Genomic DNA, 22,802 nt, shown 5'->3' with positions numbered 1-22,802 from the left:
TGGGGTTTGTTTTATGGTTAATAACAGATGGTGTAACCCTCAGAATATCACGTTCCTGTCCCGGTCATGCTCACCCCATCTGGAGCTTCTCACCATCCTCTGTCGGCCATTTTACCTCCCTCGGGAGTTCACGGCTGTGATTATCTCTGCGATTTACATCCCGCCACAAGCGGATAACAACAAGGCGCTATTGGACCTCCATGATGTGCTGAGCAGTCACCAGGCTAAACATCCAGATGCCGCCCTCATAGTGGCGGGGGATTTTAATAGGGCTAAATTAAAACAGGTCATGCCTAATTTTCACCAGCATGTTACCTGTCCCACCAGGGGAAACAACACACTGGACCACTGCTACAGTCCATTTAAAGGCGGCTACAAAGCCATCTCCCTACCGGCTTTTGGGAAATCGGACCACGCCGCCATTTTACTCGCCCCGGAATATAAACAAAGGCTTCATCAGGAAGCTCCGGTGACGCCAGAGGTCAAACGTTGGACTGTCCAATCAGAGGCGACGCTGCAGGACGTACTCGGTGATGTAGACTGGGACGTATTCCAGGATACTTCCGCAAACATTGACGAGTTTGCGGACACAGCGATTAGCTTCATTGGAATGCTAGTGGATACCATCATCCCCTCGACTACAATTCGGACCTTTCCCAATCAAAAACCTTGGGTTGACTCTACTGTCAGGAGAGCTCTCAAAGCTCTCAAAGCACGGACCACGGCCTACAATATGGGGCTCACATCGGGCGATATGACCAACTATAAAGCAGCTTCTTATGGTTTAAGGAAGACTGTGAAAGCGGCTAAAAGGCGTTACAAGGACAAGGTGGAGTCGCATTTCCAATATGGCGACTCCCGACGTATATGGGACGGGCTACGAACAATCACAGATTATAAACCCAGCACGGTGAGATGTACGAAACCGGAGTTAGCTGACGAACTCAATGCTTTTTTTGCGCGTTTTGAGGCGCCTCAGTTTCAATCTCAGAGCCCTGCACCCGCCCCCGCTGCTGAACCAGCACCACTGATACTCTCTGAGCATGACGTGAGGAGAGCTCTGAGGGCAACCAACTGCAGGAAGGCAGCGGGACCAGATAGCATACCGGGACGTGTGCTAAGAGTATGTGCAGATTAGCTAACTACAGTTTTCACTAACATCTTCAATGCCTCCCTGGCCCAGCAGGTAGTCCCCACCTGCTTTAAAACATCAGTGATTGTTCCGATCCCTAAGAACACCCGCCCAGCCAGCCTAAATGATTATCGCCCAGTGGCCCTAACATCTGTAGTGATGAAATGTTTTGAGAGGCTCATGAAACCCTTTATTAGTTCTTTCCTCCCTCCCGACTTGGACTCATTGCAGTTTGCATACCGGACAAATAGATCCACTGGAGATGCTGTAGCACAGGTCCTGCACACCACACTGAGCCATCTAGATGAGGGACGTGGGAACTATGTGAGAATGCTGTTTATAGACTACAGCTCAGCGTTCAACACCATAGTGCCCCACATCCTTACGGATAAGCTCCGGGATCTGGGATTCAGCACATCCTTGTGCAGGTGGATTCACAGCTTTTTGACTGCGAGACCACAGTCGGTGAGAATAGGGGATGTGTACTCTCATACCCTTTCACTGAACATAGGGGCCCCCCAGGGATGTGTGCTTAGCCCTCTTCTTTATTCCCTCTACACCGCGGACTGCACGGCCAGATACCCCACTAACTCCATTGTGAAGTTCGCTGACGACACAGTGGTGGTAGGACTCATCTCCGGGAATGACGAGAGGGCCTACCGAAGCGAGGTGGACGGATTAGCAAAGTGGTGTGTGGCAAACCACCTCTCCATGAATATCAGCAAAACAAAGGAGATGGTGATGATTTTAGGAGACAGAGAGGCGAGAAAACTCACACCCCAATTCAGATCAATGGAAACCCTGTGGAGAAAGTCTCTAATTTTAAATACCTCGGTGTTTATATCAACGAGGACCTTAATTGGAACACACATACGGACTTCCTCATCAGCAAAGGCAGACAGCGCCTCTATCATCTGAGGCGTTTAAAGAGGTTTAAGATCTCCAAGAACATCCAGAGGAGATTCTACACCGGGGTCATTGAGAGCATCCTGTGTAATAACATCACGGTGTGGTACGGGAACTGCACAGTACAGCAACAGAAAGCCCTGCAGAGGGTCGTGCGCACAGCTGAACGCACTATGGGAACATCTTTACCAACACTGCAGGACATCTACGCTGAAAGGTGCAGATCCCGGGCCATCAGGATCACTAACGACTCCAGCCATCCCGCTTACAAACTGTTCAGGCCACTGAGGTCAGGGAAACGCCTCTGTAGCCTGAAAACAAGAACTGAAAGGTTCAGGAGGAGTTTTTACCCACAAACAGTGAGACTCCTCAATCAAAACATAAATCGGACAACATGATGGACAATTCCATACACAGTATATAATTTTCTTTTGAGTTTTATCCTTATTTTTATTTGTATTTTATCATTTACATCTGTATTTATGTAAATACGTACACTATAGCTCTTAACTATTACAGCGTAATATTTTGCACGATATTATACATTTTTATACTTTTATATAGATTTTTTTTTTTTATTATAAGTTTAGTAAGATGCACAGTCGGGGGGGGTACTTTTTAGCCGGAAAAAACATTTCACTGTGTGTTGTACTAGTTATAACTACATGTGACAAATAAATAAAGAATTGAATTGAATTGAATTGTAATTCAATAATTATAAATCAAGTGATTTGTTTATGTGATTATTATTATTTGACTTGGGTTTTGCTTTGTTTCTGCTAAATTGCTTTAGTAAAATATCCTGTACTCAAAAAGTCCAAATTGTTGCGATTCCCTTTTTAATCATTTGTGAAACAGCAAAAGTAAAAACCTTTATAATAAACAGATCCTTGGGGGGTATTTTCCAGGCCACTATAAGTTAACCCAGTTAGTTATGCAGAGCACGGATTTGGATGAGAGCTTCTGATAATGGATGTGACTGAAGATTCATGCTTGACTGCAAGGCATCTCTGGCAAGCATGCATTCAGAGCAGGCAGTATCAACATTCGGAGACTGAAAAGCAGTTAGAGCTGGGCGAGTCCTCTTCTCAGCTGTATCCAAGCTCCGTTTGCCTACTGGGTAATAATCACTGGATCAGAGTCCAAGACTTTTTAAACAGAGATCCGGTTCCAGGCCTTTCTGTATTGGGCATTCCTGGTTGAAACTAACAATGTTCCCCCGTAATTGTTTATTGTTGTTGAAGTCAGGTAACTGCAGAGGGAAGTCCATGACGGTCAACAGTAGGGATGCATCTAGAACTGATGCTTATGGCACCATTCAATAGCAAAATTCTGAAAATGCAAGGGTCCTTGTTTGTTAATAATGATTATAATTGATGATTAATTCACAAAAGGTAAAACACAAACAATGCTTCAGGGGAACAATGCTTCTTCAAGGGAAAAATATTTCTTATTTAGTGAAGCAACTTAAAAACCAACATCCACGTTTGTTCAATGAACTCAAAGTGATTTATTTCATATTAAAAACATCTAAAGTATTAGTATTAATGTATTATTTTGTTTGTGAAAGCCACTGTGAAATAAAACAATAATAACGGTTATTAATAACAAAAATTTAATTTGTCACTTTTGAGCTTTGATCTCTCCTTCAATGCTAATGATTGCTCTGAAGTCAAAGTCATAATGCTGCTATAGAGAGCTATTTGAAGCTATGTTTGCTACTGACATTATTTGTATTGACAACATATAGGCAAAAGAAATGGTATATAGGGATTCTAAATATCACTAAGCTGACCTAGGTGGTTAGAACTAAGCTCAACTTATTCATGTCCAGTTATTTACAAATCAGTAACTGTAATCCATTACCTACTCATACATAATGTTTGCGTAATCTAAATAAACTGTTGTGCTGCACTAATCTGACTTTTACTGCACTACAAACATCTTAAACTATGTTTTAAAAAAACAGAGAAAACAAAATGAATATATACAAAATGCAATACTATTCCCTTAAATGTAAATGCTGCCAAGAGAGTGAACTTCCCTGGTGGAGGTTCATGTTTTAAGATTACCTCTTTATTTAACCGTGTAATTAACATTTTTTGTAAAACTGAATTCGATTTCACTAGCCACAGCTAGACCTGATTGCTGCCAGATCTACTAAGATCCCTCAAATAGAACCTGTCTGACAAAGTGAAGTAGGTCAATACACTATCCCATGATCTAAAGAAAGAGATAAGAAACTACATCAACTATCTATAACTTTATTTATAACTATCTAACTTCTGAGGAGTAGCTGGCCTATCAAAATCACACCAAGAGCGCATCAATGACTAATTCAGGAGGTCATAAAAAATACAACAACATCTGAAGAACTGCAGGCCTTACTTGCCTCAGTTAGGGTCACTGTTTATGATCGAACAATAACAACGAGCCTGGGCAAAAATGGCGTCCATGGAAGAGTTCCAAGGCAAAAAACCACTGCTGACCAAAAACAACACAAATTCATTCACATTCACATCTTAAAGATTCTAAAGACTCATAGAAAAATATTCTGCAACTTTTTCTGTGACAAAAGTTGAACTTCTTGGAAAGTTAGCATCCCATTGCATCTTGTATAAAACATAGCATTTCATTTAAAAAACAAACAAACAAACAAACAAAAAACATCAAAGATGGTGGTGGTATCGGAAACTTAGAAAATTCTCTCTACAGCCAACATTCTCTAGGAAAGTTCACAGAATGACACAGAACGTGGATTTTTCTAGTATTATTTTCATGTGCAAACAATATAATCTGTACTCCTTTTTTGTCAGGTGATGAATGTGAATCTTTCTGAAGGAGACAAAGTGATCTTTGAAGATGTTCTAAACAGCGAGAACACAGTGCTGGCCAACGAGTCCATTCTAATGAGGGGTTTGGTAGTAAGAAGTCACAGCAATCAGATCTCCATCCGCTTCCACAGCATCAATCCTCAGGCTGGAGCAGTCCTTGTCAGATATCAAGGTAAGTCTGAATCACTGAACGTGTTCTTCCTTCACGCTGAAAGTTTAAGCTGAAAAAAAAGTAGAAATGACAGTTTCATGCTTGTTGCAAAGCATGAACATAGATTCAGGCACAGCATGCAGCAGTGATGAAGATGTTTCAATCTTGTTTTATGACTTTTTTATGAGGTTGTGCATCGAACACAAATACACACACACACACACACACACACACACACACACACACACACACACAACATATATATATACTTGAACTTTTCATTCATTTTCATTTATGTCTCCCATGGAAATAAGCTAACATAACTTAAAAGGAGAGCCACTTTAAAGTAGAGAGTCACTTTTTTACTTTAGCAAAAATCAGTATTTAACACTCAGTTTTGTAATCTTTTTTACCTGAACAAAAATCAAACCTCAACTTTCAAAAACATGTCACACAAAATGTAAAAGTATTACAGCAACTGACTGCCTGAATTGCACTGTGTGCAGCTAAATTTAACAGCTTAAGTACATTTCTTCAGTTCAACAGTATTTTCTTGGCCTCCACTAATAACGCACTGTTGATATTCAAGAAATATTAAAATAAATTATTAAAATATTAAATGCTAAAGACAACATGTACTTTTGAAAATCTGAATAGCAGCTTTGACTAAAACTATAGACTAAAACACTGTCCTGTTCTGTTATTTTTCAGTACCTGCTTGTTTAATATTCATATTCAAAGCAATGACTCAGAAATTTCTTGTAGTACAGTTATTGGGGGAAAAAAATAACACAACAATATACTGTGCACTGATAAAGGGATCCAGACTCTTCTTGATCATTGTATTTTGCATTATATTTTTATGTCTTTAAGTGTCCCCCAGTGTGTAGGAGTCTTGCTAGGGCTATGTATCATTGCTATGTAAAGCTACGTACTTTGCATAGCCTGCATCTGGGGTCTTGCCAATATCATGGTGGAAGCAAGAGAGCCAAAGTAAGAGGGAATTCCTTACAATGTTTTTCAAATGTGAAGCGTAGTTTTGGTCTTCTTTTGCTGCTGGTTTAGTGAATTTTGGTTGGAGGGTGATGAAACCTACAGTTTGGGAATCTGTCAGATGGCTTCTTTCAGCACCTGATATCAGGTGAATGGTGGGAGCCTCGCTTTGTATTTACACCATTTTGCAGAATCTGTTTACCTGCTCTTTAATCATTTGTTATTTTAGCTGTTTGGTGGTTGTTGAAATGGTTCTTATGTTTTTTTATCAGTCGGAAGAAAACTTGAAAATGCAGTTAAAATTAAAAAACGTTTGCCTGTGCTTGTCTTGAAGCATGCTCAATCATCCAAGTAAGGAAATCCCAAAGTGTTGATTCTGTTCATATTGATGTAGCATTTTCAGTGGAAAAAACGTTTCATCACTCATCCGAGTTAGTTCTTTAGTTTAGTTGAATGCAGGTTTCCCCAACCTCATAAGCGGTACATTTGCAAAAGGTCTGAAAATAGCACTACTGGCGAACAATAGGCTGTAAGGTCAGTTTCTTGGTCATTAATATGCAAATTGTGATGACCACTGATCAACAACCACTGATCAAAGACCATTTATCAATGGATCAATGGCCATGAGTACCATTCAGAAAGTTGGAGAATGGCTGCAATCACAGCATTGTAAGATGGTGCCAGATGTACCCTTACCTGCCACAGGTTTCAGGGTTTTCCATTAGGTCATAGTACCTGGTACCAGGTAATAAAAAAGTACCTGGTACCAGGTACTTTTTTAGTACCTGCTCTCCTGGGGTTCCAAGCGTTCCAAGGTACTAAAATGTGACATCGTCAGACTGCATGCCACCAAATGGCTGGTCAGTAGAGTCACTCGATGAGTCATGAGAGTGTCTTATTTATGCCATTTATGAAACCCGACAATAATGGATGGCTACAAAAAACAGCACCGTGTTCCCCGAGTCTGATGAAAAGCCACAGGCCGAGCAGCAGGTATATTCTCTCTCTCTTTTAGAGATAGTGAAATGGTGAAAATTTCTTTTAATGTGTTAAAATGGCCAAACCAATCCACCTCTGACCAACCAAATGGCACAACACAGAAGAGCTACCTCATCAGGCCAGGACTCTGCAGTCTATTTAGTGGCCACTCTTTCAGTGATGAGGATGTACACGTCCTGGACAGGGACTAATAAACATTAGCATCTATAAATGGGAGTTGGGTGAGATGTTATCAGTTTTATTCTGTAGTAGCATCAGTCAACATGAGCAAGAAATTCACAGTCTATAAGGCTATTCAAATATTCGGTCATGAGAGTGATTTGAACTGAGCAAAACTGAAGAGGATGATGTTCAATATGATTGGCTGATTGATTTCAAATCCACTTTGATAGTGTAAAGCGTTATCCCGTAGCCTAGGTGAAATCAAAGTGCAACACAAACATGACTTCCCTGCTCTCAAGGAAAGTACTACTAAATATACTTCCTGATAGAAAAATTTAAATGTGGAATGAAAGGATTGTCTTGGCAGCAGCAAACAGTAGAAACTATATATAGTTTCTACTGTTTCTACTATACATAGTTTCTACTGTTTTTTTTGTTTCTTCAGTTGTATACAATTGAAGAAACAAAAAACGAAAATAGTTTCCAAAACTAAAAATAAATAACTGCAAAGACAACATGCTTCTAATGATGACCTAACTTGATAAACTGAAGCCCTGGCTTCTGTGAAAAAATATTCTGTGAACCAGGACATGTTTTTAGTAAAATTACACCTTGGTGATGTGTTGCTTGAACACTGTTTAAATACTGTTTTGTGCTGATGGTGTTTTTGTCTCTGTTTGCATGTCTGGAGTTTCTGGAGGAGATTGATTTTAAAAGTGTAAATCCAGACTAAACAACTCAAAAACTCCACCTCAAATACTGATAGTCCTTTCCCTCCACTCATTGTTTCATATATTGGTTTATTAAATTCTGTCTTTTTCTCTGAGGCATTCTATTCTTTGCTTTTCTATGCATCTTTGCTCGGTTAGATCAGCAAAGAAAGCTTGAGCTTACTGGCCCACATAGCTCTTTCCAATCCTGTTGAATGGACAGTAATATACCTTAGTACAACATACTATTTGCAGGTTCTTTGAAAATTTTGAAACTTTGAAACCCGACTGGAGGATGTAATTATAAGGATAGATAATGTTGTTTGGAAGGTGTAAAGAAAGGATTTAATGTTAGTGTTAATTCAAAGTGTAGACACTATTTTTTCCACCACTGAGCAAAAACTTTTCACAGAAAAACTCAATTTTGTGCTTTTCCGTTCAAATGGTTCCCTCCCTGGCCTCAGTGTTCGTCAGTAATACTGAAAAAGAGGCTATTGATCAATAAATTAAATGATTTTGGACTGCAGTAGCTCAAGTGATGAGGGAGACCATGTTTTAACTCAGATAGGATTCATCAGATTGAGTTGCTGGGCCCACTTATTGTTCCCAGGCAGAGAAAGGATTGGACAGTTCACGCAGCGCTGGAAGAGGATGACTAACATTTACTGTGAATGTATGGCTGTGTCATAGTTGCTCATGCAAGTGTTCATGTAGTTTTCTAATATTTTATGTTATAGATATAGCATCTTCTTAGAAGTTATAAACACACTTTCAGATTGTAGTAAGTATTACACAACCTAAAGGAAGACAGGCTGTACAATGAATTTTTTGTATAACTCATTTGCCTTGAGGCAGTTGTTGTTGTTATTTGGTGGTATATGAATAGAATTCAGTTGGATTGGATTCCCTTGTATGTGATCACATGAATATCTTTAGTATATATAATTCTACAGTTTATAAAAATAATGGATTGCATTTATATAGCGCTTTTCTAGGCACCCAAAGCGCTTTACAATTCCACTATTCATTCACTCTCACATTCACACACTGGTGGAGGCAGCTACGGTTGTAGCCACAGCTGCCCTGGGGCAGACTGACAGAAGTGAGGCTGCCATATCGCGTCATCGGCCCCTCTGGCCATCACCAGTAGGGTAAAGTGTCTTGCCCAAGGACACAACGACCAGAGAGCAGGGGGGTTGAACCAGCAACCTTCCGGTTACAGATGAGCTTCCCAACCCCCTGAGCCAAGGTCACCCCTTCTCCCATGTTAACACTGCACAGTGTTTTTCTCTCCAGAGCTGTCTGTACCACTTCCATTTAGACTTCAAATTTCATAGCCTTGTCCCATCCAGCATGACAGGAGTTATGACATTGTGTGAAATTGAATCTCATTATGGAAGGATATTTCCCACCCACACTGGCTTGTCCTGTGCAAGCCTGTCACGCCCATTTATTTTCAGTGAGCTCTGATGAGTGAGCCATAAATGAATCTCCCTTGTAAGTTTCTTCATTGATGTCCAGGCACAGAATAAGATGTATCTATTTTTCATCACTTCATGTAAAATGCAAGACTGCTAATAGACCATTAATCTCTGTTAGCAAAAGGAGATTTCATGGTGCTATAAATAAGAACATATGCAGGGCTGTCAAGAGCAGGACATTAAACTGAAGGTGTGCAACCTTATTTAACAGACTTAGTCTGGAAACTAGGGCAGTGTCTGCCATAGCAACCCTTACATTTACGCCGTTTTAATTGGTGCGTTCAAATGCTTGACGTATGTACTGTATATTTAACATGAAAATACACTAGCATGTAGTCTGACTGCACTTCTGCAAAGGCCAAAGGGTGTATTAAGGTGTTTAGTGACCTAGTAGTATTTTTTAATAATAGATTTAGGGGACTCTAGGATGACACATTTTTGAAAAACGATAATTAAAATTAAACCAGGAGGCACTGATATCTTGGCATTTTGTCCTAAACTCTAATATCATTCCTGGCTTTGTAAATGTCCACAGTTTTCAGTTCTAGTTACTAAATAAATGTCTATTTCATGACATTTTCCAAAATGGTCAAAAGAAATTTAGTAATATATATCTGAATGAAGAGAATGTGTAAAATTATATTTTTAAGTGCCTCCCATCTGCAGCATTCCTTCGCCTGCTGTTTTAAGATGCTCTTATTGTAATATAGTTGTTAATGAAATGTTGATAATACAGTAAGAGGGCCCAAACTTGTCTAATCTCTCTCTGTCTTCCTCTTTGCCTCTCCCTCACAGATACAATTTCCTCTCAAGGAAGCAGCTATAAATTAGCTTCAGTAGTCATTTGTAGGCAAATTTCATTTGCATTGCCATATCTCACATATACAAGTGAATGTTCAAGTGTAAAATGTTTTAAAGAGAAAATGAAAAACAACAATACTGGTCAGTTGCGCAGGTGTTAAAACAAAAATGTTAATCACAGGTAGCCTTTTGCAGTTGTGTGAATAAATGCACTCACAGTGAGATTCAAAGCTTTGATGCCTGTGAGCCAACTAAGCGTGGGATTCATGTAACTAATCTTTATTTTTGTGCAAATAGACCCTTACTTTGCACTTTGGATGGACTGGTTCTTATATAGTGCTTTTCTGCTCTACTCATGAATTCAAGGCAAGTTAGAAAACATTTGTCATTCACAAAAGCATTTTTTTACACTTGAGTGCTTTCTACCAACATTCACACATGTTTTTTATTATCTTGCCCAGTGATATGGCAGACTGGAGCAACCAGGGATCGCGCCACCAGCCTTTCCTTGCTTTTTTTCATGTCCCATACTTTTAACACTTTGCCCAGCGTGAGCAACCCGACAGCTATCTAGTAGCCTATGTCACCATGTTGAGTCTCATGCTCCTCCAAAAGCACAACAAACGGTGACTGATTCAGTGCTGTTGTCCTAATGAAGTAAGCTATTTTAATTTATATTCAATCATGGCACCTTGTAAATGGCACCTTCTTGCAGCAGATAGTTTTTGTGTTTTTCCTTCATAGATATGGGTTAATCTTGTCTTTCTGAGGCTCTATATCTGTCTGGCTCAGATTATATAAACCATTGGCATAATTTGCCTTTTCCCTTTGTATGATCCTCATGATTTTTTTATTTATCAGTTTTCATGGTTGGGCTTCAGCAGTGGTGTTTTGAAGACCAATGCAGGAACTCAAAAGATGATGTTGTAGATGCATAGCCAAAGTGAAAAATAAACCTCCATCCATCCATCCATCCATCCTCATCCGTTTTATCCGAGGCCGGGTCGCGGGGGCAGCAGCCTAAGCAAAGAGGCCCAGACCTCCCTCTCCCCAGCCACCTCCTCCAGCTTATCCGGGGGAATACCAAGGCGTTCCCAGGCCAGCCGAGAGATATAATCTCTCCAGCGTGTCCTGGGTCTGCCCCGGGGCCTCCTCCCGGTGGGACATGCCTGGAACACCTCACCCAGGAGGCGCCCAGGGGGCATCCTTGTCAGATGCCCGAACCACCTCAGCTGGCTCCTTTCGATGTGGAGCAGCAGCTGCTCTACTCTGAGCCCCTCCCGGATGGCCGAACTTCTCACCCTATCTCTAAGGGAGAGGCCAGCCACCCTTCGGAGGAAGCTCATTTCTGCCGCTTGTATCCGCGATCTCGTTCTTTCGGTCACTACCCACAGCTCGTGGCCATAGGTGAGGGTAGGGACGTAGATCGACCGGTAAATTGAGAGCTTCGCTTTTACACTCAGCTCCCTCTTCACCCATTCACTCATCAAAAATAAACCTTCCATTGATATTTCCTCTGTGAGGAATGTGGAGTCTGATTAATAAGATGGGTTAGCTGTGGGTGCTGGTAAGACATTAGAAGTATGAGGACATGGCTTAACCAGTGCTTGTGAATGGAAGGTGATGCAGTCCTTTTACCATGGAGGAAAGTCTCTATGGACATTCAACTTTTAGCTGTGAGTTTGCAACATGAGCAGTTTACATACTGCAGTCTGCTGATGGAGTCCTAGCATGCAACTGTTGCTGACTTACAGTGTAAAAATCATTATCATTGCTCAAAAATGTAACCAGGTTAGTCTGGATTTTACTCTGTAAACTTTAAAGCAGAATGCAAAGTGTCTGGCAATCCTGAGGATGGTTGACTCGCTTTGTTATTACCTCCTGGGATGCTCATTCAACCTCTGTTAGGATCATGTTCCACTGCAATAGCTGCACCACATGAAGGGTGCCAATGTCCAGATCACCTGGTGGTATCTGACTCTCCAGCCTTTTAAGTTTGTGGTGGTCAATAGGCTGACGGTCGGGGCTGATTTCTTGTCCCGCTCACTGATGGCTCCCCAACCTAAGTTGGTTGGTGGGGTATGTGGCAGGGTGTAGTCTGTGACTCCGCTGCAGAGGAAGGGTGATGCAGTGGATTTTGGGGCAGTGCTGGGGAGGCTGGCAGGGCAGCTGGGATCAGTTACCCAGTTATGCCTTACCTGTTTTAATAGCTAGGACCAGAGAAGAGGAAAAGACCTGAGCCAGAGAGAGATGGTGACACCCCATGTCCAGGGTCCCAGACAGTGTGTGTGTCACACAGAGTTTATTATCATTAAGTGCTGATCCTTCTACCTGCTGAGGTCATTTATATTGGTTATCCTCTTTGCTGTTTACATCCCTCCCATCACTACTATCAGCATTAGGAACAGGCACTCATTGAGCTCTACCAGGGTATCAGTGAACAACAGACAGCACACCCAAATGGATTCATCATCATAGCAGGAGACTTCAGAGTGTCCTCACCAACTGCATCACTGTGTGGTACGGAGGCTGCATGTCCTCCTGCTGGAAGACTGCAAAACATGAATACAACCAGCAAGGTCATCGGTGCCTCTCTACCCTCCCTCATGGGCATTTTCATACCCACAAAATCATCAGCACCCTTACCCTCTCACCCTTCACACTCCCTCTTCAGCCTCCTGCCTTCGGGGAGGAGGTACCGAAGATTCGAGGCTCAGCTCACTAGAACAGCATCAACATCTTCAACTGCTGAACAGCTTCATTCACCAGGCTGCCGGAAGACATAACTCTGTTCACTACCTCCCCCCATCTACCCCCCACCCCTGGACTGTTGCATTCATACCTTCATGCTGCTGACTGTCTTTGGCACTTTACTGCAACCATTTGCACCTCTGTCATGCCTGCGTTATTAATATTAACTACTTCAGTTAGTGAGTGGAGGAGCTGTGTGTCTGACTGCCTGCAGTGCTCCTCTCTGAAGTGTCAGCTGGAGGAGGCAAAGACGGCACAGTTGTTATCAATACGGTTGCAAATGAGTTATTTAATTCAATATTAATGTTTAGCACCAATAAATATCTGAGTATTGAGTTTATGGAAAATCCAATCTTGTACTCCTGCATAGCAACTTTATTGGGACCTTGCAACATTTTTGCATGATCCTACAGCCATTCTGCACCCTGTAATTCACTCACTCGTTGTCACTTTTGATTAGTAAACCGCCCAGTCTCTTTGACCATCAGTTTGGCAGCCTTCTTATCACTAACAAAGCTACCAAACTGATGGTGATTCAAACTTGCTCGGATTAAATTAACAGTTCTGAGAACCATTCTCGTAACATCATCCATTTTAAAGACTTGCAGCACAGTGTGCTCCTGTTTTCCTCAATTTGATGAATAGTAAGATGTCCTAGTTTTACAGAGGGCATTTTTATAAAGTAACAAACTATTTTTCCAGGCCAACCGGTCTTTGAAATGAGTGCAGTATCATTTCCTCTCTATTTTGTATGTCTTCTTCTTTGAGGTCCATGTTTGTGAGTTATACCAAAGAGTCAAGCATCTCTGATTAGTTGCCTTCTTTTTCTGAGGAACCACAGTATACAGGCTTGTATAAAGTGACAATGTAAACTATTAAGATGGCAATGAACCTTGGTGAGAGTAAAATTTAGGTAGCTCTTTTGTATTGTGTTGGCACATGGCATAAAGAAGATCATAGTAGAGAGATCACTTCTTCAGTTAGTTCGCTATTTAGTTACAACACTTTCAGAAAGACCTCTACTATAATAACATGTATCTGTGTAATCTATTATTGGGAAATTAAATGTTTTCAAAAATGATCAGACAAAAGATGGATGTTAAATTTTCAATTTCAGCTATATGTAAGCACAAGATCCAGTGTGTGATTAAAACAGTTAGTGGGATCTTTCACATTTTGAAGGAAGTCAAGTCTATTAGCCTCATTAGCATAATTAAAAATTAAATATCCATATCAACAATTTGGTTAATTTAAAGCACTGACTTACACAACACCTCCAAGTGTATAATACAGTGCATATAGAAAGTATTCAGAGTGCTTTGTGTGTTTAACTTTTTGTCATTTCACAATATTATTTAAAGAAATATTCCCAGCCATTACTCTCAAAATTAGGTGCAGCCTGTTTTAACTGATCGATCATCTGTCAAATATTTCTACAACTTGATTGGAGCCAGTGGCGTGCACAGACATTTTGGGGGGCAAGTGCTCCAGGGGGAAAAAAGGGCACTTTTTGCATATGTGGAAAACCTTTTCTTTGTATAATAAAAAAATCGCACAGGTTAAATGCAATTTGACTTTTATTTTCTCCTTTCTCAGCCTCTCTTTCCTAGACATTATGCTTGCTGAAATTAGTAAATAAATAGACCAAAATGTATGAGAACGAATAAGACTGACTGTGGTCATTACAAGAACAGGGCAGAATGGTCGTTTTCACAGGCAATTGGGAACTGCCTATTTTTCCTTTAGCAAATTAATGTGTTAATGTTGCCAATATGTTACACCAAAAAAAATTAACATGTCTAACCAGTGCTTCTCAAAACTTTTAACACCCCCAACACCGTACCCTTCAAACTACCAATAACAACGTCACTGTTCTGTCACAATCAGGTCACAACACAGTGCGTAAATGTCTGCGAGCATCGCTGAGTCAGTAACAACCAGTTAGGCTAAAGACTGCATCTTTAGACAGTTGGACGGTGTTCTAACTTTCTCACAGGAGACACCTACTAAAGACAGTCAAAGACATTAATTTCAATCTTACCAAAGTAGGACAGTAGTTGACGTTAGTTATGGAAAGGCTAATCCACAAAAACGGAGAAACGTCCATAATTCTATTATTCATAATCATGTCAAGGTTTTAGGTTTTTCTGCAGTTCCATCTCTAAAAAGTGTGATGTCTTCCCGTCACTGACTTCAGTTTGAAAACTTTGTATTTATTCACAGATTTCCGTGAGATCATCCTAAAATTTGTAACGAAAAATGGGCTCAAAAGAGCCCTCTGCCTAACGGCATGTAGCCTTAGCCTATAGCATAACGTGATATTTTCAATAGTGTATGCAAAAAGGTCGGAATTGATGGAGAGTGGGGTTGCCTAAATGGTTTAGGTTACATTTTAAATGTGTCGTTTTTTTGTTTATCCATATGGATGGATGGAGGGGTAAGCTGGCAAAGTTTGTCATGTGCAGTTTCTGACAGGCTACTTCACAACAAAACAATTGCAGGTTGGTCTTAGAGGGCAAACAGAATAATTTCACTCGATTCATGGGTTACCTGACTGGTTGGGAAGGGAAAGAGCTGCCGTGTTGTCCGCCGTGGCTCCCAGTCGCTATAGTTAGTGTCATGGTCCTGGGCCATGTTGGCCCAGTGTTCTTAGTTTCCTTGTATGTTTGTATTTTATTCCATGCTTCCCCTGCCCATTATGTCTAAGTTCTCCCCGTGCTCTCTCTTCCCCCTGTGTGCCCTCTATGTATTTATGAGCCCTCGTCCCCTTTCGTGTTTATTCCATGTCTCCCCTGCCTGTTACGTTGGTGTTCTACTCGTGCTCTCTCTCCTCCTGTACTTCCTGTTTCACCTCTCCCGTCAGTGTTCAGTTCACCCCGCCCTGTCTCGTTATGATTATCAGTGTCACCTGTGTTCCCCGTGTGTTCCCACTCCCCTCGTTAACCCTCTGTGTATTTCTGTCTGCGTCTCCCTCTGTTCAGCGTGACGTCGTCCCTCATGCCGTGTGTGGATCTCCCTGTGTCTCTCTGTGAGTTCTTAGTTTCCCAGTTTAGTTTAGTTTGTATATTTGTTCTGCCAGCGAATAAAGCTGAGTTTTGAGTTCATTCCCTCGTGCCTGTGAGTCCTGCATTTTGGGTCCTACTCCTGCCTGCCGCACGACGATTCATGACAGTACGACGTCACCAGATATGGACCCAGCAGCACTCAACCCACCAGAAGAACTGCGTCTGGACATAATCTACTCCGTGGAAAGACTCCTGCATCTGTGGCTCGAACATGAGGGGAAGGAATTTCGCCGTGCTGTGGAAACCAAACTACAGCGCTTGTTCTCTGGTCTTCCATGGCTACTCAGTGCGCTCCACCCACTCGAACAGGATTTAATCCGCAACGAGCTCCACCTTCATCCCCCAGCTGCTACTACCCACCTGCCTGAAGGGCCGGATGTGGAGCCGCTCGGCCCGTCAGAGCCATCGTCAAAAAAGAAACGGCATTCACGCCGCCGACGCGCCACCCCACAGCCGGACATTCGGCCTTCTAATTCACCTTCTGTGCTGCCAGAAGCTCCGTCGGCTCCCTCGCTGCTACTTCCAGCTCAGTTAGCTCCCTCGCCGCCACCCGCAGCTCAGTTAGCTCCCTCGCCGCCACCCGCAGCTCAGTTAGCTCCCTCGCCGCCACCCGCAGCTCAGTTAGCTCCCTCGCCGCCACCCGCAGCTCAGTTAGCTCCCTCGCCGCCACCCGCAGCTCAGTTAGCTCCCTCGCCGCCACCCGCAGCTCAGTCTCCTGTGTCCCCGCTAGCTCAGCCATTAACTCCACCACAAGCTCCATTTTCACCTCTACCATCGCTTCAGTCATCAGTTCGGTCTGCCACTCAGTCGCCCTTAGCTCCATCATCCACACTACCACCTGTTTCTCTTCCACCACAACCGTCACTACACCCAGCCACTCAGGCTGCTACTCAGTCAGTCATTCAACCCATAGCCCTGCCGTTAATATGCTCTGTAGCTGAGCCACTAGCCGCCCGACCCGCAGCCACTTCAGCCACTCCTCCACCCGTCACACCTCCACTACAACCATCACTGCAGTCTCTAGCGCAGTCACCTGCAGCTCTGCTTTCCCCAGTGCAGTCTCCAGTGTCCCCAGTGCAGTCTCCAGTGTCCCCAGTGCAGTCTCCAGTGTCCCCAGTGCAGTCTCCAGTGTCCCCAGTGCAGTCTCCAGCAGCCCTGCTGTCCCCAGTGCAGCATCCCTTAGCACAGTCATCCACTCAATCACCAGCTCCACTTTCCCCTCAACTATCACTACCACCTCTAGCTCAGTCTCCTGTGCACTCACCTCTGGTTCATTCTCCTGTGAAGTCATCAACTCCCCTGCCTTCTCCACTCTCACCACCTCCGTTACAACAGACATCAGTTCAGTCCCCTGTGCCAGTGCAGACGCCCTCAGTTCAGTCTCCCGTGCAGTTATCTACTTCACCACCGTCAGTAGCTCAGCTCCCACTCTCACCCGTGTCTCCAGCAGCTCAGCTCCCGCTCTCACCCGTGTCTCCAGTAACTCAGTTAGCTGCCCAGCAGCCACTCTCCGCTCAGTCTCCTGTGTCGCCAGTTTTGCTCATTCACTCCATGCAGAGAGGTAACTGGATTTCTACTCAGGGTACTTTCCATGGTTTAGCCGCCGTTGGCACAGTTTGCCACTCCAGGGCTTCCCCAGAGGCTAGGTCTCAGTCACCAGCTGATTCTGGACCCCTGAAGTTTAAGCAGCCCCCTAAGAACTGCACCATGTTCGCATTGCCTGGGCAGAGTCAGTGCTCAGTGCAGCGCCAGTTGTCCTCATGTCGGCCGAAGGACTTCATGCCTGTTGGCGTTGTTTTGGCCTCCGCTGGAGGGTCCGAGGGGCCCGTTCAGCCTCCCGTCTCCGCTGGAGGGTCCGAGGGGCCCGTTCAGCCTCCTGTCTCCGCTGGAGGGTCCGAGGGGCCCGTTCAGCCTCCTGTCTCCGCTGGAGGGTCCGAGGGGCCCGTTCAGCCTCCTGTCTCCGCTGGAGGGTCCGAGGGGCCCGTTCAGCCTCCTGTCTCCGCTGGAGGGTCCGAGGGGCCCGTTCAGCCTCACGCCGCATCGGCTGGAGGGCCCGAGGAGCCTGTCCAGCCGCCATCTGCGACCGCCTCGTCGTCGCCTGGTCCAGCCGCATCCAAGTCTTCGTCATCGCCTGGGCCAGCCGCATCCGAGTCTTCGTCATCGCCTGGGCCAGCCTCTGCCTGTGCTTCCGCTACGCCTGGGCCAGCCTGTGCTTCCGCTACGCCTGGGCCAGCCTGTGCTTCCGCTACGCCTGGGCCAGCCTGTGCTTCCGCTACGCCTGGGCCAGTCTCAGCCTGTGCTTCCGCTACGCCTGGTCCAGTCTCAGCCTGTGCTTCCGCTACGCCTGGTCCAGTCTCAGCCTGTGCTTCTGCTACGCCTGGTCCAGTCTCAGCCTGTGCTTCTGCTACGCCTGGTCCAGTCTCAGCCTGTGCTTCTGCTGCTCCGCCTGGTCCGGCTTCGGCCTCTGCAGCTCCGTCTGGTCCTGCCTCCGAGTCTTCGTCCTCGTCTGGTCCGGCCTCCGAGTCTTCGTCCTCGTCTGGTCCGGCCTCCGAGTCTTCGTCCTCGTCTGGTCCGGCCTCCGAGTCTTCGTCCGCTGCAGCCTCCTCAGAGTCTTCGTCCGCTGCAGCCTCCTCAGAGTCTTCGTCTGCTGCAGCCTCAGCCTGTGCTTCGCCTGGTCCCGTCTCGACTGGTCCTGTGCCCACCGGGCCTCGGCCAGTACGCCTGACACTGGAGAGCCGCCGCCGCTGTCTTCCGCGCGGCCGGCCCCCTGAACTGCACCGTCATCGCCTGAGTGGCCGCCGTCGCCTTCCGCACGGCCGGCCCCCGGACCGCCTTCGCCTGGGTGGCCGCCGTCGCCTTCCGCACGGTCGGCCCCCGGACCAGCGCTGTCATCGTCGCCGCCGCCTCCCGCGCGGTCGGCCTCCTGAACTGCTCCGTCGTCTCCTTCACCGCCGCCGTTGCCTTGCGCACGGCCGGCCTCCTGAACTGTTTCCGCGTCGCCGCCGTTGCCTTGCGCACGGCCGGCCTCCTGAACTGTTTCCGCGTCGCCGCCGTTGCCTTGCGCACGGTCGGCCCCCTGAACTGCTCTGTGTTTGGGTTATTTTCTTGGGCTCCGGTGTTTGCTGTGCTCTTTTGTTTTCTGTTCCGGGCCCTCCGTCCTGGGCCCCCGCCGCCCGCCCTGTGTTGTTTTCTGTTTGGTTTTGTTTTTCTGTGTTTGGGCTGTCTGGAGCCAGCCCTTGAGGGGGGGGTACTGTCATGGTCCTGGGCCATGTTGGCCCAGTGTTCTTAGTTTCCTTGTATGTTTGTATTTTATTCCATGCTTCCCCTGCCCATTATGTCTAAGTTCTCCCCGTGCTCTCTCTTCCCCCTGTGTGCCCTCTATGTATTTATGAGCCCTCGTCCCCTTTCGTGTTTATTCCATGTCTCTCCTGCCTGTTACGTTGGTGTTCTACTCGTGCTCTCTCTCCTCCTGTACTTCCTGTTTCACCTCTCCCGTCAGTGTTCAGTTCACCCCGCCCTGTCTCGTTATGATTATCAGTGTCACCTGTGTTCCCCGTGTGTTCCCACTCCCCTCGTTAACCCTCTGTGTATTTCTGTCTGCGTCTCCCTCTGTTCAGCGTGACGTCGTCCCTCATGCCGTGTGTGGATCTCCCTGTGTCTCTCTGTGAGTTCTTAGTTTCCCAGTTTAGTTTAGTTTGTATATTTGTTCTGCCAGCGAATAAAGCTGAGTTTTGAGTTCATTCCCTCGTGCCTGTGAGTCCTGCATTTTGGGTCCTACTCCTGCCTGCCGCACGGCGATTCATGACAGTTAGCCTACTATGCCTACTCCAAGTAGTCCTGTGTCATGCCGCTGCTACACGCCTCACAACAAATGAACTGCAAGCGTGTTCACGTGACACGGTGACAGTGAAAAAGCGACAGGGTTCGGGTGTCTTTGAAGAAGGGGCACAAATCAAGCCATTATTTTCACACCTTTTTAAATCGCGCAGCTTTAAAAAAAAAAAAAAATCACGTCTTTCAAAAGGGCACTTTTTTGGACTGAGGGCAAAAGGGCAAGTGCTTCAGCACCACCTCGTCTCTATCTGTGCACGCCAGTGATTGGAGCCCATGTGTGTTAAAGCTGACTGGACATGATTTGGAAGTATACACATGTCTATATAAGGTCCCATAGTTGACAGTGCATGTCACGTTGTCACATGTCAGCTGTAGCTCAGGACGTAGAGCAGGTCATGTACTAATTGGAAGGGTTGTGGTGTCAGAATCAGAACGCTTTATTAATCCCAAAGGAAATGATGTTTGATCCCGGGGGTCTCCAGCCTGCTTGCCAGATATTCTCAGGCAAGCTATTAACCCCAAGTTGCTCTCTGATGCATTTATCTGAGTGTGAATGTTAGATAGAAAGCACATAAGCAAAGAAAAAACTGCTTGTGTGAATTAGGCAAGTTGTAAAAAGCACTTTGAGTTGTCAGGTAAAGCATATGGTTAAGTAATAACCAGTTTATTTGCCATTTCAGTGCACAGACAAAGCCATGAAATCCAAGGAATCTGATCCAAGAAATTTTTTAGATTTAAATTCTTAATTGTCCCTGACCGCCCAGCATGAGAACCAAAATGCTGGCTGTGGCATGGGCGTCGTTCAGGTCTGATTTAAAGGCTTCTTAGAAAGTTTTCTAAACCTTTCTATCTGGTTTAATCCAAACCATGATTTGAACTTAGAATGAAAAGTTGTCACAATTTTAGAGTCTTTATTGTGAAATTAATACATTTTGCACTATCATTGGGCCATTTAAAAGAAATATTTACAGAAAAGAAACAAACCTTCTTTTTTTTTTTACTGAATCAAAGCAGCTTCCAAAAACACCTTGACTTTGATCATTTGCCTTTATTTCACTGATCTGGAATTTAAATCCAAACAAAATCATTTTTTGACACCCAGCTCATGGTGCGTGACCAACACATTGACTGACATTGTTGTCATGGTTATGACTTCTTTTTTGGCTTTGAACATATAGTGACAATCAACTATAACTGCAATTAAATGTGTTAAATTCGCCAACCGTATTTGTCTTTAGAAAAGGATGAACCTCTTTCATTTGAAAGAAACCGCTGCTTCCTTAGGTCTCTATATTTGTGGAGTAATTTTGCATAATTGCCAACAACTGTATAACTGGTAACTGGGTGACTGAATATTGGGTGGAAGATCCAGCACTCCATACCAGTTTAGGCTAGTTGAAAAGCAATCTTCAGAGTGATCTCTATGTAACATGTCCACATACTGCAGCCTTTTGAGCATAAATGAAATAGATTGGAGGGGTGGTGTGTGGGTGGGTGTTGCAGTTATGTTTGAAGCCCCCTGATTGGCTCACTGACTCTCAGGCAGTGGGGGAATGACTGTGACATAGATTAGACCAGGGGTCAGCAACCTTTCACATCCAAAGAGCCATTTAAACCCGGTTTCCACGCAAACGAAAACTCTGGGAGCTGAAAATACATTTTGCCATCTAAAATGAAGATAACACTGTATATAATGTTTTTTACCTTTATGCTTTGTGTGAACAACTAAGTTGTGTGACATTAGTGATGTTTGTACTTACAGCGTTAACTTGGTTTTAAAGCCGATATATATATATATATATGTCCAGTATAAACATGGACATATATATATATATATATATATATATATATATATATATATATATAAAAACACCCAGCACGCCCCTGCGGGCGGTTTATCCTTCAAGCTCGGGTCCTCTACCAGAGGCCTGGGAGCTTGAGGGTCCTGCGCAGTATCTTAGCTGTTCCCAGGACTGCGCTCTTCTGGACAGAGATCTCCGATGTTGTTCCCGGGATCTGCTGGAGCCACTCGCCTAGCTTGGGAGTCACCGCACCTAGTGCTCCGATTACCACGGGGACCACCGTTACCTTCACCCTCCACATCCTCTCAAGCTCTTCTCTGAGCCCTTGGTATTTCTCCAGCTTCTCGTGTTCCTTCTTCCTGATATTGCTGTCATTCGGAACCGCTACATGACAGCAATATCAGGAAGAAGCTCTTCTGGATATATATATATGCGCTCTTCTGGATATATATATATATATATATATATATATATATATATATATATATATAAAAAACACCCAGCATGCCCCTGCGGGCGGTTTATCCTTCAAGCTCGGGTCCTCTACCAGAGGCCTGGGAGCTTGAGGGTCCTGCGCAGTATCTTAGCTGTTCCCAGGACTGCGCTCTTCTGGACAGAGATCTCCGATGTTGTTCCCGGGATCTGCTGGAGCCACTCGCCTAGCTTGGGAGTCACCGCACCTAGTGCTCCGATTACCACGGGGACCACCGTTACCTTCACCCTCCACATCCTCTCGAGCTCTTCTCTGAGCCCTTGGTATTTCTCCAGCTTCTCGTGTTCCTTCTTCCTGATATTGCTGTCATTCGGAACCGCTACATCGATCACTACGGCCGTCTTCTTCTGTTTGTCTACCACCACTATGTCCGGTTGGTTAGCCACCACCATTTTGTCCGTCTGTATCTGGAAGTCCCACAGGATCTTAGCTCGGTCATTCTCCACCACCCTTGGGGGCATCTCCCATTTTGACCTCGGGACTTCTAGGTTATACTCGGCACAGATGTTCCTGTACACTATGCCGGCCACTTGGTTATGGCGTTCCATGTATGCCTTGCCTGCTAGCATCTTGCACCCTGCTGTTATGTGCTGGATTGTCTCTGGGGCATCTTTACACAGCCTGCACCTGGGGTCTTGCCTGGTGTGATAGACCCCAGCCTCTATGGATCTTGTACTCAGAGCTTGTT

The 22,802-nt window shown here is 44.6% G+C and overlaps 1 protein-coding gene across 3 annotated transcripts in view; it reads left to right on the top strand.

The window, feature by feature from the left end:
- Positions 1-22,802, top strand: part of sez6b (seizure related 6 homolog b) — a 240,620-nt gene that overhangs the window by 166,475 nt on the left and 51,343 nt on the right. For all 3 annotated transcript variants that reach the window (XM_085244805.1, XM_085244804.1, XM_085244803.1), the window contains one exon: positions 4,855-5,044. In XM_085244805.1, coding sequence (XP_085100931.1) covers positions 4,855-5,044 — 190 coding nt within the window. The remainder of the gene's footprint in view (positions 1-4,854; positions 5,045-22,802) is intronic.

The sequence above is a fragment of the Mchenga conophoros genome, linkage group LG14, assembly GCF_057382185.1.
Source record: "Mchenga conophoros isolate Kocher_MC1m ecotype Shallow Benthic linkage group LG14, M_conophoros_male_GT1.1, whole genome shotgun sequence".
Classification (NCBI taxonomy): domain Eukaryota; kingdom Metazoa; phylum Chordata; class Actinopteri; order Cichliformes; family Cichlidae; genus Mchenga; species Mchenga conophoros.
Note: the sequence above shows the minus strand (reverse complement) of the source record. Positions and strands in the feature narration are given on the sequence as shown.